The sequence below is a fragment of the Thalassophryne amazonica genome, chromosome 16, assembly GCF_902500255.1.
Source record: "Thalassophryne amazonica chromosome 16, fThaAma1.1, whole genome shotgun sequence".
Taxonomy (NCBI): Eukaryota; Metazoa; Chordata; class Actinopteri; order Batrachoidiformes; family Batrachoididae; genus Thalassophryne; species Thalassophryne amazonica.
Window position 1 is genome coordinate 14681761 of NC_047118.1, and position 18919 is coordinate 14700679.

At 37.8% G+C, this 18919-nt stretch overlaps 1 protein-coding gene across 3 annotated transcripts; it reads left to right on the top strand.

The window, feature by feature from the left end:
• The first annotated feature begins 276 nt into the window (after positions 1 to 276).
• On the top strand, positions 277 to 15668 carry zfand2a (zinc finger, AN1-type domain 2A). Of its 3 annotated transcripts, none has more exons than XM_034190810.1 (10): positions 277 to 459; positions 2623 to 2695; positions 6648 to 6742; positions 6905 to 7036; positions 7143 to 7294; positions 7372 to 7503; positions 9852 to 9927; positions 10017 to 10093; positions 15074 to 15172; positions 15354 to 15668. In XM_034190810.1, the coding sequence occupies exons 2-10, from the start codon at positions 2641 to 2643 to the stop codon at positions 15460 to 15462; spliced, it is 927 nt and encodes a 308-aa protein (XP_034046701.1). In that variant the 5' UTR covers positions 277 to 459; positions 2623 to 2640; the 3' UTR covers positions 15463 to 15668. The 3 variants fall into 3 exon arrangements, with proteins under 3 accessions (XP_034046701.1, XP_034046700.1, XP_034046702.1); XM_034190809.1 differs by having other exon boundaries at positions 277 to 450; positions 2615 to 2695; XM_034190811.1 differs by having other exon boundaries at positions 278 to 450; positions 2615 to 2695; positions 15074 to 15161; positions 15356 to 15668.
• The last annotated feature ends 3251 nt before the right edge of the window (positions 15669 to 18919 follow it).

Consider the following 18919-nt stretch of genomic DNA (forward strand, 5'->3'; position numbering starts at 1 on the left):
TATAGTTTTTGAAAAAAATAAAAAGGACCTATACTTTACGGACAGCCCTCGTATAATATTTTTTTTTATATATAAACACACACACACACACTTGTGTGCATGCGTGACATGCAAAATAGGTGTATACATCGAGATGTTTCCAGAACGTGCTTGTCTTTTCCTTTTTTCCAGATGTGTAAAACCCAAACCACCTCCTCCACCTGACATGATGACGTCAACGGAAAACCTAAACCACGCCTCCTCCACCTGACATGACGTTACGTGGTTTCCGTCAGGACCAGCAGCGGTGACACATCAAAACAGACAGCTGAGCTCACTGGTTACTGTTACTCAGAAATTATTTGATAAATTCCTGTTTAAAATATATTTTAAAAAAAGCTGATTGTACGTATATAATTTAAGATATTAACGTTGTCTTCTGTTATAAGACAGCCGATAGAAGAATAACAAAATAATCAGGTAAGTAAAAATTTCAAGGAAACTTAATTAGGAAACATTTCGCTTTGCTGGCTTTGGACAAGAAAGTAGCTGGTTGTGTTAAAGACATGTTTTAATGTGGGGTGTTTTTTTTTCTGGATTAAGAAATGTTTTCTCATCAGTAACCACTGACATTGGGCAAGTTTTCCCAGTTGCTGTTGCTAAGTAAGTTGACGTGAGGCTTAATTGGTGTTGCAGTATAGTTTAAACGCAACCTTACGCTTTATTAACGTGATTTAGTTGCATTAGTTCCGTTTAATTGTAAATTGCAGTTTTAGGCGGTGAGAGCAGGCGTGTGATCATGAGCATAGCGGCCTAGCTTGAAGCTACTTATCGTCAGCTAACCTAGCTATAATCGTGAGTGCCGCTTAAATAACACTTGTAATAATAATAATAACACCAGTCTCTTAAATTGCAAACTTTGAAAACCAACACGAGCACGGGTTTTCGTATGCTGTTGTTGTTTGCTAAGCTTAAGGCACCATTATTAGCAATAGCTTATGACTGACGTATAGCTAAATGCTAACTGTTGGCTAGTAAACAACCTCCCATCCTAAGTATTATGAAATAAAAGACGAGATGCTATGAGATAAGCTAACATTAAGATAATGGTATATAGACGACTATTAGAAACAAAACTGGGTTTCTGACACAGTTGTGTTCTAAAAATAACATAAAGGTGTACTTCATCCGTCAGTTTAATAATTTCTGTAATGATCATAATTACACATGACAAGCTTCAAGCATTGAGTTATATTTTACTGACATGGGAGTGAAAAAAATCTCAGGAAACCAATTTTTTAGGTATCTGTTTCATTTTTGTGGTATTATTAGCAGAAAATAGTTGGCTTTCGATCTATAACCTTTCTGTAGTCATGAAAATATGTTATTAAAAAGTACTGATACATGGTGAAAATCGCATGAAATTGCTGTTTTGTTTTGTTTTTTTTTAGTTGAAAATTTCAGACAGTGCCACCTATTTTGCCCTGTTATACATTTTCTATTTGTATAGGCACCCAAAACGTTTGCATGGAACTCACAAACCATATTTGAAATTTCAAAACTCCAATTTTTAGGTATTCCATTACAATTTGTCTAAGAAAATCATTGCCAAATGACAAACAAGCATAGTTGAAAATCACAACAAAATTTAGACATTGGAGCCAAAAACAGAACTTCTAATAGTTGTATACTCCAAATTATTCATGGTAAAAATTTTGTTATTTCACACAAACAATGTGAACATAATGTTAATACACAAAATAATCATTTTTTTTTATCTGTTGGTAAATACAGCGTGCTTATGTCACAAAGCAGACAGCCAGCCATATCAGAAGTTGAATGCTTGAAAAAAAATACTGCCCTGTATAAAAAAAAAATTCAAAAGATTTTCATCCTAGCTCAATGAAAAACATATCTTTCTATTGCCAAATATATGTCAATTAATGAGATTGTATTTAGATTTCTGTATCTCCTGTATTTTTTGAAATTTTTTTTTTTTTACAAAGACCTTCACCGTGGTGTTGTAGAGGTATTTTTGAAAACATGGTGTATATCATGAGAATTTAGATCTATTTCTGAAACAGATATCTGTCACCAGGAATGATGTTCCTCCTCACTACAGAAAAAACACACTGCTCAGGTCCACCAGTGATACTGTCATTGTGCAGTGGTATGGAAATGGAACCTTCTGCAGGATTAGGTCTTCAAATGTTGATCTCTTAGCTGAGTTGATGCAAGCAGAGCTTCTCGCAATGAAAATACATTGCACCTCTACCATATGGCACCGTCTGAGCTGAGACAGGGCTAAAATGTTAAGAATATTGTAGAATTTCAAGAAAATAAGTTCATATGTTTTGATGAATTTAGTTTAAGCAACCTATGGTGAGACTGCTGTCTCATAGGTCTGTAAAACTTGTTACTGCCAAGGTTAGATGTAGCTTCGGTTAAGTTCACATAACTTTTTTTTTTTTTTTTGGATAAAGATTTTGTATTAACTCTTTCGATTATATATTGATAAGTATTTTGTTCAGCTAGAAACAGTATTTTTATTGTGTTATAAGAAAGTTTATTTTTTGGCTTCTATGTCAGTAAAATGTAACTCAGTACTTGAACCATGTCATAATGATGTTCTGTCTCAAGCAGGTGTGGTGATACTGTGCAATGGAGTTTCCAGATTTGGGAGAGCAGTGCTCTGAAAAAACCTGCAAGCGCTTAGGTAAGTGTTAAAAGTGGAGCTGAAACCATTATTAGATGGACAGGAAAATACTGACTTGGTTGCACATTCGAGAATTCTGTCTGTTAGCACCCTGCTTAGAGTGCCGCTCTCATTGGACTGACATCTCTGCTATTTTGGCATTGTGGGATAGCTCGCACCCACAGATTGAGCTCGTCGGACTACTTTCGCCGACCTGCTCAGCGTGCCACTCTCATTGGAGCGAGAACACACAGAATTAGGGATGGGTATCGAGAACCGGTTCCTTTCGGGTATCGTTAAGAAATGATTCAATCCACCGACATCAATAACCTTTTTACTTAACGATTCCCTTATCGGTCCTTCAGAGTGGCCGTTGTTTTTGGGGGTGTTTGTCAGGAAAAATATAATTTCTCTACATTGATTACAGACCCTGCAGCGAGTCTGTAATCAACTTTACTGCAGCGCGGCTTTGGTTTGAACCTTGAACCAATCGAAGCAGTGATTCACAGATCGAAGCAGTGCTTCGATCATTGCTTCGTTGATTAATTTTTTTCTTTCGCTTTCCCCCGCTAAAACCCTAAAGAGCATGTGGCTGTGAGTATTATTTACCTTTTTTATGTTAAACCGACCTGTTATGGTCTTCTGAAACAGTTGATAGATGTATTTTATAACAAAACGGGACCGATGCTAACGCCTTAGCATGTCTATGGCATTTTCAATGTTAAAATTAGCATTAAGCAGTTGCAGCTGTCAAGCGTTTGTTGTCGTAAAAGAGTCAAATGTATTACAAATTGTAATATTTTTTAAATTTATCTTAGTTTATATATTAATAATAATAGCAATCACAACAATAATAGTAATAATAACTAATCTAATGATTATATACTATTTTAGAGAAAGAGACAAAAAGAACCTGATTAAAAACACAACACAAAAGATAAAACCAATTAACAATGAAAATAAATAAATACATATAGAAATAACTAAGTGTTTCCTGTGAACACCTAGTGACTCTTACACCTCCACTTCATCCCTGTTTTATTTAAGTTTAATGGCAATTTGTTTCGGTCAAACCATATTTTCAGTTTAATTTCTTCAGTAATTTCCTCCAGAACTATCTGCCAAGCTAGAAAACTGCTGCATCCTAATATGAGCAGAATACTACTGGAATGAATTTGAATAAGGAAAGTTGTATTTTTTTTCTCACTAAATGGATGCTGCACTCACTGCAGTTTATTGTCTGGAATAGACCCAGATTGCATTTCTGAGCTTCTAGAATTCAAACATTTTCATGCGGGTGGTGTTGGGGGGTAATTTTGTGTTTCTGCTTTTTTTGTTTTTCACCACTTTCATCCCTGAATATGTGAAATCGTGAGTCACTTTTGTGCAGATTAAAGTTACTAACTGGGACTCCTGTCTTGTTACGAGAAAGAAACGAGAATCGTCCTCCGTTCTGTTCACACAGCTCCAAACGCTGCGCGGCTCTCTGCCGAGTCAAGTTAGAATGATAGAGTCCAGTCGGAATTAATAACTTCAAAGCGAAACACCGTTTTGTTTATTTTTATTTATGTCCAAAGATCAAGGATACAGTGACCAATTTTATATTTATTTACTTTAAGACTCAATGAAATGCATAGAAAACCTGTAAAGTCTACTTTTAGTACAAAATTCACATAAGGGAATCGATAAGGAATCGGATCGATAAGCAGAATCGATGATGGCATCGATATCGGTTAAAATCTTATCAATACCCATCCCTACACAGAATGTTTCTCTTTGTCCCAGATAGATCTCTTTCAGCACAGCTTCTTGTTCTGACTTTAACACGAAGTTAACACCCAAGTCTTTCATCGCCAACTATAAATGGTAATCAAAACATTCCAATCGTATCTTTCTGAACTCCTGCGCATCAAACTCCATCGTGTCAATGTTTACAGTGCTCATAAACTTTTAAGTTTCTTAAATATTTATTATGGCCGCTCTTATAACTTAAGTTCTCTTTATAATTTTATTACTGGTAAATTTTAGAATTGATTTAGATGAGATGTACTCATAATCTCACAGAATACTCGTATATCACAATTATCTGGGAACTACTTTTTGCGCAGGAATTCATCAAGCGCATCGGCCGCTGGTGCGTACTAACACAGAATCCCCAGAAACTCAAAAGTTGTTCGGCCATAATGAGAGCGTCCACTTTTAGCTTGTCATAAGCTAAGCTAGCGGCGCTCGTGGGAGTGTGGTCTGTTAGGTCTTAGCAACGCTGCCTGGTGTGACACTAATCGAGCTGGGTGCATTGTTTAAGTAGTGGACAGTTTAATTAGATGCAAGTTTGTTTGTTTTTTACATTTTAGCCACTGCTTCTGTTTTTTTATACCTGGGCAATACAAGGAAGTGGGTTGTACCAACAAAGTGAAATAGAAAAATTACAATCCATTATGATATTAAAAACAAAACATAGAATGCAAAATTTGGGCAGCATGGCCCTCTACGGCACAGGCCAGTATGTCATAAAGCATAGTGATGACACACCAAGAGGATTATGCATCACATCGATCAGTATCATGCATTACTTTGGGGGGAAATAATCAGCAGTGTGGCCTGTCCTCGGGCAGACCAGCAATTCACAATGCATACATGACATGAATGATATAAAATACAGATTACTTTCATAAATACCTGGTGTGTCTATGAGGTAGGAAAAATATCAAGATATTGAACTAGGGATGCTCCGATCCTGATACCTGAATTTGGATATCTGCCGATACTGATACTATTCCGATACCAGAGCTCTGTTTGCTTTAATATCATTATTATCATTGTCATTATTGTTGATTTTATTAGGATATTTCGTATTCCCAGTTATACAGCTACATGATGCAGTGTTTAGAGGAAAAGCTACAGTTTGCCAGAAGGTACATCTAAGGTGGAAGCCTAGATTTGATGTTTTGGTGAAAGAATTAAGTACTTTTATTTATAGACTTAAAAGAGAAAAGACAGCGTTCTATCTCTCTCCCTCACTGTCTCTGTCTCTCATTCTCAATTTCAGTGGCGCTTTAATGACATGGGAAACATGTTTACATTGTCAAAGCAAGTGTTACAGTAAACATTAAAAAATAAGTTATTTCTGTCCCTCTGTCTTTCTCTCTTTTCTTCTCTATTTCAGTGGAGCTTTAATGACATGGGAAACATATGTTTACATTGTCAAAACAATTGTTACAGTAAAAATTAAGTTCTCTCTCTCTCCCTGGCTCTCTGTCTGTCTCTCTTGCTCACTCCCTCTCTTTCCCTCTTGCTGTCTCTGTCTCGCTCGCTTGCCATTTTCCTGCTGAGCAGTCGTGAAACTTTTTGGAAACATGAACCATTTCACCTGTAAAATAAACCATAAATTTCTAAATGTATCATCAGCGACGCTCACGTGACGAACTCTGATTAATAATGAAGAATTTTGATAGAGGGTTTTTTTTTTTGCCATTCAGTAGAGAGAAACTGAAGCTCTGTTCAGCTCTGCTCCTGAGTGCTGCACTCTGAGCTGATGTTTCATAGCTTTTCACAGCATCGGGATGCTGAAGTGGCTGATTTATTTATTTATTTTTGCAGCAACAATTCAGTTGATTTTTTTCGGAAAATCCGTGGTTGGCAGCACAGACAAATTTGAATCGGCGAGCCAGGTGGAAATTTGCAGCTACCCGTGGTTTAGAACACTGCAGAAGAAACAGCTCAGCTTCAGCTCATAAACCTCTTAAATTGAATGACAGTTTAAGACTCTATTTTCCAACTTGGTCTAATGCAGTTATTTGAGGTGAAAACATTTTTAGAATTGTTTGACACTTCAGTGATATTGCAGAGGGGTGTACTCACTCCTGTTGTATTGTTATTGGTGTAAATAGTCCAATTTATCGTGTAATAAATAAGCATGTCCTGCTAATTTATATTTGATTTTTATCATTTAAAAACTTGTATGACATTGCAGATTTCCTTCCAATGAGATGCGATGCCTGTCAAGAAATTTTCTGCAAAGACCACATAACCTACGCAAACCACAAATGCATGTCATCCTACAAAAAGGTAATGTGCATAAACCAAATTAAACTGCTTCAGTTGATAGGATACTTTTTCTGCTATGCCATAACAACCAATGGCATTCCTTTTTATGAATCTATTCTATCCTAACCGTAGCTTTATTGTTTAGGATTTAAGATTTATATAGCATTGACTCTGTTGCTACAGGATGTCCAGGTCCCTGTATGTCCTTTGTGCAACATCCCTATTCCCATTAAAAGAGGGGAGATGCCAGATATCAAAGTCGGTGAACATATTGATCGAGACTGTAAATCAGACCCTGCACAGAGAAAAAGAAAGGTTTGGGTGAATGTGAAATAATCGACTCAACCTGCAGTACAGTTAAACAACTGTGTCATTAACAAATGAGAATCTTATTCTTTTTTTATACATATGCAATTTACAGATTTTCACAAATAAATGTTCAAAGGGAGGCTGTAAGCAAAAGGAAATGGTGAGAGTCACGTGTTACCAGTGTCACTTAAATTACTGTCTTAAACACCGCCATCCATTGGACCATGACTGTAAGATTGATGGCAAACCACTCTCCAAATCCGGGTTGGTATAGTTGCAATGTGCATTCGATAATACTTTTTTATCTGAATGACCAAATTATTTTTGTTTTTGTTTCTCAGACATGCTGCTTTAATGTGGACACAAGGTGCTTCCTCCTCCATTCCTGTCTCTGGTTCTAGTTCATCTGCTCAAGGAAACACCAGACCTGTTTCTAATGGTCTGAATGCAGATGGCAGGAGTCACAGTAGTGGGTGAGCAGGACTACAGAGTATTGATTTTATGAAGTTTTATCCAAAGTAAACTTTCTGATTGCTGATTATGATCTGAGGAGTATTACAGTGTACAATGGGTACTTATTACTTACAGTGTTGTCCCTGTCTCACTCAATTCTGATAACACACCACCATCTGAAGCAAAAAAAAAAAATCCCATATTTGAAATAAATACCATTTTTTGTTGTTGTGGTAACAACATGGCCGTCTACCATACATATCCATGTTTGTAGCAATGTTGCAGCTCTTTTACAAACTTAATCATATTAAAACTCGCATCCGAGTACCCTACTCACTTTCCACAATGGGGGGAAAAAGGTAGTTTTTCCACAACTTGATAAAGAGCAAGTAACATGGCGATCAATGGAGCACATCTAGAAGAACTATAAATGGGCTCAGACTATTTATTTCCCAATTTTAAAGCTATATAGTGTAGTTATTAATGCATTCTTGCATTTCATTAATTACTTACTAGCCAGGCTAGGTTTGGGAGTACACCCAGATCCCACATGGCCACAGCCACCACTATAAAGTGCCTCTTTGGGTGTTGGTTTGCAACAATCCAGAGGGACCCCCAGTTTATCCTTGCTTTCCAAAAGTTGCCATCCATCTACTGTAGTCAGGTGAAATGTGGGTGTCCCATTGGCCATGTCCACTTGATGGGGTCTGCAGCACTGAGGCTCATGCTCAGGGAAGATGCCACATGATCAGGGTCACTGCAGACGTTCCCTCACAATGCGTGTAGTTTTATCTCATCTGTGTTTCCTGAAGGAACGGCTCATTTGCCACAAAGTCATTCCAGTGATTCCCAGAGATTCTCTGGAGAGAATATTTGTCACTAATATTACGCATTTTTGTAGGGATTATTTACCCACAGGTCGTGCTCATACTGTAAATGTCAACTTTGTTGTTAATTGCTCAATAAAATTTGATGTTAGGTGGTTCAACTAATAGTAAGCCTGTGGCACTTCCGCATTGGCTAGTTTGAGAGGTGCTGTTAGCATATTTAATGTTGTAACTCTGTTTACGTCACTGCATATTCTTTGTTTTATTGTATGTTTATTAGACTGCATGTTCAGTGTTATACCTGTGATGTGTTACAGATGGGGGAGGCAACACACGTGATTCACACGCACGGTACATGTGTTGTGGGGGGGAGCCGACACTCTGGCACGACACGTGCGTTGCTATTCTGGAATTTGGCCGACACCTCCCGCGAGAGGGTTCGAAAGGCTCTCACAGAGCACACTCTGTCTTTCAGCCGCTGGTGTGCGTAAATAGTTGTAGCAACAGGTGTACGAGGCGTTGGGAGCAGCTACGATTTTACACGTATTGCATACGATTCCTGCTTCGTGCGCAATTCAGTCACATTTGTACTATGTGTGAAGAGGCCCTTAACAAATGTACACTTTGTCTGTTAAAACTATGTAAGAGTAACTACACCTCTTTGTGCATCCCACCTTCAAACACAGCCTCATACGACCATCCATGACAAATTTACTTAAGCTCCCAATTTTCTGTAGGAATTCAAACTTCCTACAGGCATTGCACTAATCAATGCAATAACTGGCATGTGAATGAGGAATGTTCAAACATTTTGAAGCAGTGTAACAATTCATTTAATTTTGCTGAGTTTCCTCATCATTACATCAAATTATTTTCACAATTACACATTTCTTAATACAGTTCATGTTATGTTATCAGTTGATCTTACTGTCCATTCATAATTAGGAGCATGGAGTGCATTTGTTTTTTTTCTCTTTCCCCTGTTTGTGACAATCAATCACAGATTTTAGAAGACTGAGTCATACCTAGCAGGGTCAACCACACCTCCTCATGAAGATTAAAGTTTCTGTCCACTACTTGCTCAGAGTTGCTCTCAAAAACTTCCCGTATCACTCTTTGCTAGTAATCTTTAGGCTAAGTTGGAAGCTCTCTGAGAGGACTCTGAGAATCTTTGTGAATACGGGTCCTGAAGTTTGTATTGATTTGTAAAAGATTGACAACATGAACTGCCAGATACAAATTTATCTCAGCGTGCAGACCATGCAGCGTGTTTATCAGCCCTCTGACGCTTTTTATTCTTCAGATGTTATATTACTAATGTGGAGAAGATTACAAAGTGGGCTGTTTGCATTAGATTGCAGCTTTTTTGAGGCTAGAGTGGACTTTTGGTGCTTCTGAGAGGACGTCCCATCTGCTCTCATTTGATCCTTAAGAATGTATTAGTGACTATAGAAGTGATCTTGTACTTGAGTGCTGCCATTATTACTGTGTTAAACTAAGAGCACTATATGTAAAACTCTTTTTCTCCCTCTCTCTGTCAGCACTACTCAGCGGATTCCCACTTCAGTGTCTGCACAGAATGTAATACCACCATCAGCATCATTTCAGGCCGGCATGGTGCGCATGTTTAAACTTTAATTTACTTTAATGCTGTCGAATGAAGTGTGTTTGACAGTAACAGGTGAGTGTTGTGTGTGTTGTTGCAGACGGAGGAGCAGGCTTTACAAAGGGCTCTGGAGGTGTCTTTGGCCGAGTCGAGACAAACTGTTCAGCCGAGCCTCAGGTGAGTAAACCTCATCAACGCCATAATCCAAATGTATCCTATTAGCAGGTTGAGATTGCTCATAACACACCCGGGCAACTGAGCTGCCTGCCGTTGGTTCTGTGTTGTTGTTTGGCTGCTGAGCGTGAAACAGTTTAAAATGTGTCTGTTGTACCCCTGGCAAAAATTATGGAATCACCGGCCTCGGAGGATGTTCATTCAGTTGTTTAATTTTGTAGAAAAAAAGCAGATCACAGACATGACACAAAACTAAAGTCATTTCAAATGGCAACTTTCTGGCTTTAAGAAACACTATAAGAAATCAGGAAAAAAAATTGTGGCAGTCAGTAGCGGTAACTTTTTTAGACCAAGCAGAGGGAAAAAAATATGGAATCACTCAATTCTGAGGAAAAAATTATGGAATCATGAAAAACAAAAGAACGCTCCAACACATCACTAGTATTTTGTTGCACCACCTCTGGCTTTTATAACAGCTTGCAGTCTCTGAGGCATGGACTAAATGAGTGACAAACAGTACTCATCATCAATCTGGCTCCAACTTTCTCTGATTGCTGTTGCCAGATCAGCTTTGCAGGTTGGAGCCTTGTCATGGACCATTTTCTTCAACTTCCACCAAAGATTTTCAATTGGATTAAGATCTGGACTATTTGCAGGCCATGACATTGACCCTATGTGTCTTTTTGCAAGGAATGTTTTCACAGTTTTTGCTCTATGGCAAGATGCATTATCATCTTGAAAAATGATTTCATCATCCCCAAACATCCTTTCAATTGATGGGATAAGAAAAGTGTCCAAAATATCAACGTAACCCAGTGCCTTTACCTGACATGCAGCCCCATATCATCAATGACTGTGGAAATTTACATGTTCTCTTCAGGCAGTCATCTTTATAAATCGCATTGGAACGGCACCAAACAAAAGTTCCAGTATCATCACCTTGCCCAATGCAGATTCGAGATTCATCACTGAATATGACTTTCATCCACAGTCCACGATTACTTTTCCTTAGCTCATTATAACCTTGTTTTTTTTTCTGTTTAGGTGTTAATGATGGCTTTCGTTTAGCTTTTCTGTATATAAATCCAATTTCCTTTAGGCGGTTTCTTACAGTTCGGTCACAGACGTTGACTCCAGTTTCCTCCCATTCGTTCCTCATTTGTTTTGTTGTGCATTTTTGATTTTTCAGACATATTGCTTTAAGTTTTCTGTCTTGATGCTTTGATGTCTTCCTTGGTCTACCAATATGTTTGCCTTTAACAACCTTCCCATGTTGTTTGTATTTGGTCCAGAGTTTAGACACAGCTGACTGTGAATAACCAATATCTTTTGCAACATTGCGTGATGATTTACCCTCTTTTAAGAGTTTGATAATCCTCTCCTTTGTTTCAATTGACATCTCTCGTGTTGGACCCATGATTCATGTCAGTCCACTTGGTGCAACAGCTCTCCAAGGTGTGATCACTCCTTTTTAGATGCAGACTAACGAGCAGATCTGATTTGATGCAGGTGTTAGTTTTGGGGATGAAAATTTACAGAGTGATTCCATAATTTATTCTTCAGAATTGAGTGATTCCATATTTTTTTTCCTCTGCTTGGTCTAAAAAAGGAACTGTTACTGACTGCCACAATTTTTTTTCCTGATTTCTTATAGTGTTTCTTAAAGCAAGATAGTTGCCATTTGAAATGACTTTAGTTTTGTGTCATGTCTGTGATCTGCTTTTTTCTACAAAATTAAACAACTGAATGAACATCCTCCGAGGCCGGTGATTCCATAATTTTTGCCAGGGGTTGTATGTTGTGGGAGTTTAAATATCTCTTGGATTTGGATAGTTGGTCAGAGAAAATCTGTTTGAAGACATTCCTTTGGTCTGTGGTGGATCATTTCACATTGTACAAATTATTAAGTAAAAATAATCACTTGTGAAAATAATTTAATTATGAATATGTCTGCTTACTCTCTCTCAAACGTTCAGAGTTCAGCACAGCTGAGGACTTGGTCCAGGTCAGACATTTGTCTGCAGCTGCTCTAAACATTACACATTTCACTGCTCACATTTGGCAACTTGATACAACTGAAAGTAGCTGATTTCTTCCTCAAAACTCATCAGCCTTTGCCTGTTTATTAAAAAAAAAGTTAATATGAAGCCCTGAAAATTGTCAAGCTGCAGCAACATATATGCCAAACCGGCAATATTTTCATCACTCACAGCAAACATTTCTGTTGACAGTTTGTTGCGTCAACATTTCATCATGTGTAGTCTTTTAATGATATTAAATTAATATCCAATGTAAGAATGACACAGCATTTGCTTAATTGGTTTATCTGGCAGATAACCTACAGCAAGAAGTGTCACTGACTATTTTCTAACAGATGCAGGTGTCATTTTCACCCCAATGCTCATGTTCTCACAATAACAATGCCACCTGTATTCCTGTGGGTGTGTAGTGCAAAGGTATAATATGACAATTTATTACTACAGAAAATATTGTGCAGAAGAAGCAAGAAAAAAAAACTTGTATTTTACACTCTCATTCGGGCTCTCTCTCATTCTCTGTCGTAGATAGCTAACATCATCTGTGTAAAATTCCATGGCAAAAGAAACAACCGTATCTTCTGGAGTATAAGTCACACCTGTCAAAAAAAATGCCTCCTGCAGAGGAAATGTGTCATACGTTTTGTTTTTTGTTTTTTATCCATGTGGAACTCAGTGTTTCCCTGGAGGTGAGTTTAACAACAGACAGGAACTCAGTGCAGCACATGTGCACACCACAGCCTGTTTTGGTACTTAACATAAAGACTTTAAAATTCCAAAATGGACAATATATTGTTATTGAGCATTATTTGATGCAGTTTAGACAAAAGAAATTATCAGGTGCATGTGGATTGCTGGCCAAACACTACAATTTAAAAATGTTTGTTTCTTTTTTTTTTTTTTAATCAGCTCTTCAATTTAGGGTTTTTGTGCATTGTTATAGAATACTTTTATCACTTTTATTTATTTATTTTTATTTTTGAAGTTTAGTTTGTTTGGTACTTTGATTCCTGGGAAAGCCCAATGTTGTCGTTGTACTATTTATAGCTGAAGTACAAATCGTAGGACCTATCAAACCAACTTTTTCTTAATTACAGAAATTTAAATAAGAATATATGACCTTGATTCTATAAAATATAGTACATGATACAACAGTAAACACTCAGTTAAAAAACAAAACCTCACGTTGCTATTACATTGCATCACCTCGGGGAGCTTTGGTGGCCACTGTCCATTCTGACATTAACATGTCAGATTGCACACAATGGCTTTCACAAGCCAGTAATCCATTTACTTGTATTTGCTTCCTCAATACCACCGGGCTGTGCACCTGAAACACTACAGTATTAAATCAAAAGGACAGACGCAGCTCTGATACATGTCGAAACTACAAAATGTGCATGATTAATGATTACTTTAAAAGGAAACTATGCAACATTTTTATCTTCATTTTACAGGTTTGGAGTAATTGTAATCTTTAAATGAATTGTTTTGGGGAAATAAACACACACAACACCCAGTTTTACATCTGTATTTTTTACCGCTGAACCAACAAGGTGCACTTGGACACGCCCCAGATGGGCTTGCTTTCTCTAAACTGACTGTAACTATAATTTGTCGCATCAGTTTTCATGCCATCTGTGAGTTTACTAAGAGTGATATCTCACTGGAATGTGACTGGTGGAGAGGAGGTAGAGACATTTGCAAGCTGTTAGAGTGCAGTGAGATACTACATTAAGCAGTCTTCTATAAAGTACCTCAAAGTGATACTTGAGTGAAAGTACAAGTATCTTAAAATTACTTTGGTAAATGTTAAAGTCTCCTTTAAAAATATTACTTGAGTAAAAGTCTTAAAGTATCTGCCATTTACTGTACTTAAGTATCACAAGTAAATTTCTCATATAAAATGTACTTTAAAAGTATTGAATAAAAGTAAAATCCAAAACAAGTGGAGAGTGAAACCATGGCAGAAAAGAAAGTGTGATTTCTGGATAAACCAGGAGGGGGCCTCAGCCCCTATAAAAGGCTGGATCCACCTCTGGTGGAGCAGTTGGTGTTGGTGACAGGATGAGTGAGTAACAGGTGGATGTATATAGCTGTAAATAAAGTTCTGTTCTTTTTTCCTGGAAGACCCACACACACTTTTCTGTTAAACACAAAAGCCAGGCTCTTGTGAAACAGAACAGTCATTTATAGCTTCACAGTTGTGCCAAATTTAAGGAAAAGTAAAAAAAAAAAAAAAAAAAACTTTTCAAGTGTCACCACCACCAACCACTGCAAGCAACCAAACGCAGCGCTCTTTGTGCTCTCGAATCCAAAACGCGGTGCCGCTTTTACACAGCGCTTCTCTGCGAAAATTTCAAATAAAATGAAACAAAACAGATATGCCAAACAGTTTTGTCAGTACTGAAGTCTTCTCCTTAACGTGGATCGTGCGCTGGACTCCAGCAGAAGCTGATCCGTGTGTGTGTATGTGCGTTTGGAGTCCAGAGCGCAGATGGTTTTCACCCTCCACAGTCTTCCTTTTCCTCAGCGGGGGCGCAGATTCAACCTGTCATCTTTTAAACTTGTTTTATGTCAAACACGGCACTTGATGCTGCAGCGGGTGGAAGGCGCTGCACTCCAGCTGAAGAGGACTGTATCTCTTCCCGGTGTACAGCTCCGGCTTATTTCACCTCTGCAAACAGGCATTGCCCAGTCAAATTTCTTCTGCTTTTATATTGTAGTAATGAAGATGTTTAAGGGAAACATAGAAGAGTAAAAGTGTACATTTTATTAAGGAAATATAGTGGAATAAAACTGAAAGTCGCCAGAAATGTAAATAACGAAGATACATACAGATACGTCAAAATTCTACTTAAGTACAGTGACACTATGTATGTGAGACTACATCTGGTCACGTCCACCAGGACCTGTGACGTCACTGAGAGGATGTTGTTTGTTTCAGCCCCCAGGAACAGGAAGACTTGGCTCTCGCTCAGGCTCTCGCTGCCAGTGAAGAAGAATTCCGCCGCCAACAGCAGAGACAACAACAGGTACCCGGAACGCTTAGCCGTCATTTGCATGCTAACAGGAACACACAGAGGTGTGCCATCATCACACCCACCTGTCCTCTTTGACCTTACCCGGCACATAGTGACACCGCACTAAACTCTCTTCTGTACTGCTGTGATTTGTGCATATAAGTGAATTTGTGGGAATATCTGAATACTTTTTTCTTTTTCTTTAGGGAAGAGAGTCCAAAGAGCTAAACTGCAGCATTTCTTGAAGTCTGATTATCAGTTAGCATCTTCTTCTCCTGTTCTAAATGTACAAGATCCAGCACAAATGAAGTAACTGATTTCCAGTATCAACGATTGTCAGGTGAAAGGGTTAAACTTGGACATCGCACACACTACCGCCTTCTGCTGGTATAAGCACATGTTTTTCCTGCTGGGTCTGTCATTTTTGCCAATGATTTGCTCTGTACATATTTTATATGCTGATCATGAAACCATTTAACCTCCCATGTATGAATATTGAATAAATTATTTTAAAGATGACTGAGATGTCCTGGATTAATTTTAAATGCACACATTAATTCTGATTGTCAGATTTAAAGATGCATTTTACACCGTGAGTCAGGAAGGAGAACAATTTATTTCAGTAAATCAGCACCTCCGTGACAATTATATGCAGGTTAGTTTTGATTGTGCAGGACCTTTGAGAATATGGAGACAAATTGTGATAATTTTTGTGACTTGGTGCTGCAGTGATTTATAAACCAACTGAAACAAAAGACAAATCATCTTCAGAAATCAAATAACACTAAGCAAGTGAATGGTGTGACTTTATTGTATTAAGAAATTCCACCACAAGGGGGAGACGTTGGTTCAAGATGCACATGTGGATAGGGGGTGCTGGAGTGCCAGTGAGAGGTCGGGGTGCACCCTGGACAGACCGTTGGTCTATTGCAGGGAGGAAACACAAACATTATTGAAACAAACTAATGGAGATAAAGAGAGTCACCCAAGAGCAAAGGTTTTGTGACCAGTAAAAAGGTCATCTATGATTTCATGTTAGTTTTTAATAGGAGCCATGGATGTATTATGAACTTATCCTTGTAAATATCCCCTCTATGTAAGCTTTGGGCCAAACCTTTGATCTTGACATGTGACCTTGACCTATTGACCAGTTTTTGTTCGAAATGAAATCACTTAAATATTTCACTGTTTGGTCCAAATTAAAAAAAACTTTCAACTTATGGTGTTGTTGCACACACAACCAGTAACAGCAACTTCACATGAGCTGCTGCTGCTGCTGTGTGGGTGCAAATACTGAGTCAGATTTTATCCAGAATGCAGCAGATTATCTGATAAAACGTAGCACTTTGCTGCAGAAATTAGCATATTCATGCAGAAGGTTGTTTCATAGTGGTTGAGAGATACTTTGAGTTCAATTAATCCTACACAATGAAAACATTTGTGTGGTCAGCTTGAACAAGCTATACACTAAATGTTCACTGACCTCTGGCAGGAGCAGATTTCCATTTCTATAAACTTTTTTCTCGTGCCAACAGTCGACTAAAACCTTGTGATGCTGCCCCTTGCAGATATTTTGCATGTGTTTTCTGTTAACTAATTTGTTTGATGACTGAACTTTTCAATGTCAATCTCTTTCACCTGCAGAAATTAAAGTATTCATATAATGCACAGTTTAAGGGTTTTCTTTAAAAGAAGATGTGAAAGTTCAGCTACAAATTGCCAGAAAGTACATCTGAGATGCAAACCTAGATTTTATGTTTTGGTGAAAGAAAATCCTCCTCTATACAACTTCCCCGGGCGCCTAATGGCGACTTCTGCTCCTACTGGCAATTAGGATGGGTTAAATGCAGTAGACACATTTCATTGTGCAGGGAACATGTTCTTCTGTGCATATGACAATAAAATTTCTTTGAATCCTTGAATCCTTTGAACTTCATCAGGAAGCCGGCGATACAAAATGCAAAACATGCACTATGCACAATTTCTCCAATCACAGCCACAGAAGCCTATACCTTCTTCAGGATTGTCTTTCCTCACACTTCTTCTTGCACAGTCATTCAGTTTTTGAGAACTGTCTACTCCACACAGATTTACTATAGAGAGCCATACTGTTTGTATTTCTTCATAACCGATGTAAATAAAGTCCCAAGACATATTCAATGACTTGGAAATGTTTATGTATCCATCCCCTGACTTTTCTGAAGAAAACTGGCAATAAAACTGATTATTTACAGGTGTTATACCAAAGGAGCCATTACTTAAACTGTAAACCCAAATAAGTTAGCAGAACTCAAAAATACTGAGGTAATCAGTTGCCACAATATTTTTGAGTTCATAAACTTGAAGTCAATTGTTCCCAGAACTTAATCGTTTTGATTATATGCTACTTGTACCTCATGATTACAATTAAAGTGTTCATTAAGTAAAAGTAAGTCCCTTCAGCTGCTCTCTTGCTTTTCACTCAGTGTCACCACAGCAGATCTGCGGTGGATCTGCATGTTGAGCTGACAAGTTCTATGCAGGATGCCCTTCCTGATGCAACCCCACATTATATAGAGAAATGTGGTAGGGGTGTGGTTTGAACCAGGAACCTTCTGCACCAAAACCAAGTGAACTAACCACTTGGCCACCACCACTGCTAAAGTGTTCACTATGTCACCTCAAACATTTTCATATATAATTACTTAATTCTTTTAAGTTGTACTTAAGTTATACTTTGAAGTTTTGCTTACTTAATATACAATTAGTTCAAGTCAATCAAAAATTCTGAGTTTAATTTACTCAAAAAGCAAGACCATGTTACACAAACTTGAAATATTTAAGTAAGTCAAGCTTTTCATAAAACTGAGTTTACACTACCTAATCTTTTTAATTAATTTGAACATTTGGGTTTAGAGTGTATGCAACCCATCATCTTGGCTTTAATATTTTTAATTAATTTATATCAAGTTGTAGAGTTTTGCTTTGAGTTTCAGTTTAAGGATAATTTTAGAAATTTTTAGTTGTTTTTGTATTTGAAATGGCATAAACAAATTAAAATGTGTGAAATACCAAGCGGCCAAATACTTTTGGACTGAACTGTATATGACAACAGGTCAGTGTTCAGAAAGAGTGATGCAAAATAGCCTTAATTAAAAACAAAGGGGGGGGGGGGTGTCTACCAAAATGTAGATCTGGGTTCAATTCCTGACATTTTTGCAACTTTTTGTTTTGAGGGTTGTCTTTTCACTCAGAACAAAACTGAGTTTAATTGGCACATAATTTATTTAGAATGCTAACATTGCTGCAGGCTAACTGGCTAATTAATGTTATTGAACGGGGCAATAAGAGACACCGAGTAACCTGCACTGAGTTTCACTGCGGCGTGCACAAGTTTACCTCACTAAATGTAAATAAGCTTTTGAAGATGACAATAGAATTAGCCTCTTACCTTTTCATCTTTACCACCAGATGGCGCTGCTCTCCACTGAGTGCTTACAAGTTGTATGTCGATGAGGGGCTGGGTTTTACAGGAATGAGCTAACAGTATAAATGGGTTGTCTTAAAAAGTGGAGAGACAAATCTTATCACATGCATGATGGAAATTAGGAGCAGGTGTGACTGAAGTTACCTGTAGCTTGAAACAAGCTTTTTTTTTTTTTTTGTCAGTTTCTTACATTTCCGAAGCTGAGGTCTGATGGTCACCAAGACTGTTGCTGCTTGTTTGAACATATGTAACAAATTCTGTCGCCTCCACCACAAATGATCTTGAACTCACTTCAACCCACCAA

Coding starts and splice junctions, on each gene's coding strand:
- zfand2a (XM_034190810.1), top strand. CDS start 2,641: ATGGAGTTTCCAGATTTGGGAGAGCAGTGCTCTGAAAAAACCTGCAAG. Junction 9,928..10,016: donor CATCATTTCAGGCCGGCATG/GTGCGCATGTTT, acceptor GTGTTGTTGCAG/ACGGAGGAGCAGGCTTTACA. Junction 15,173..15,353: donor CAACAACAGGTACCCGGAAC/GCTTAGCCGTCA, acceptor TTCTTTTTCTTT/AGGGAAGAGAGTCCAAAGAG.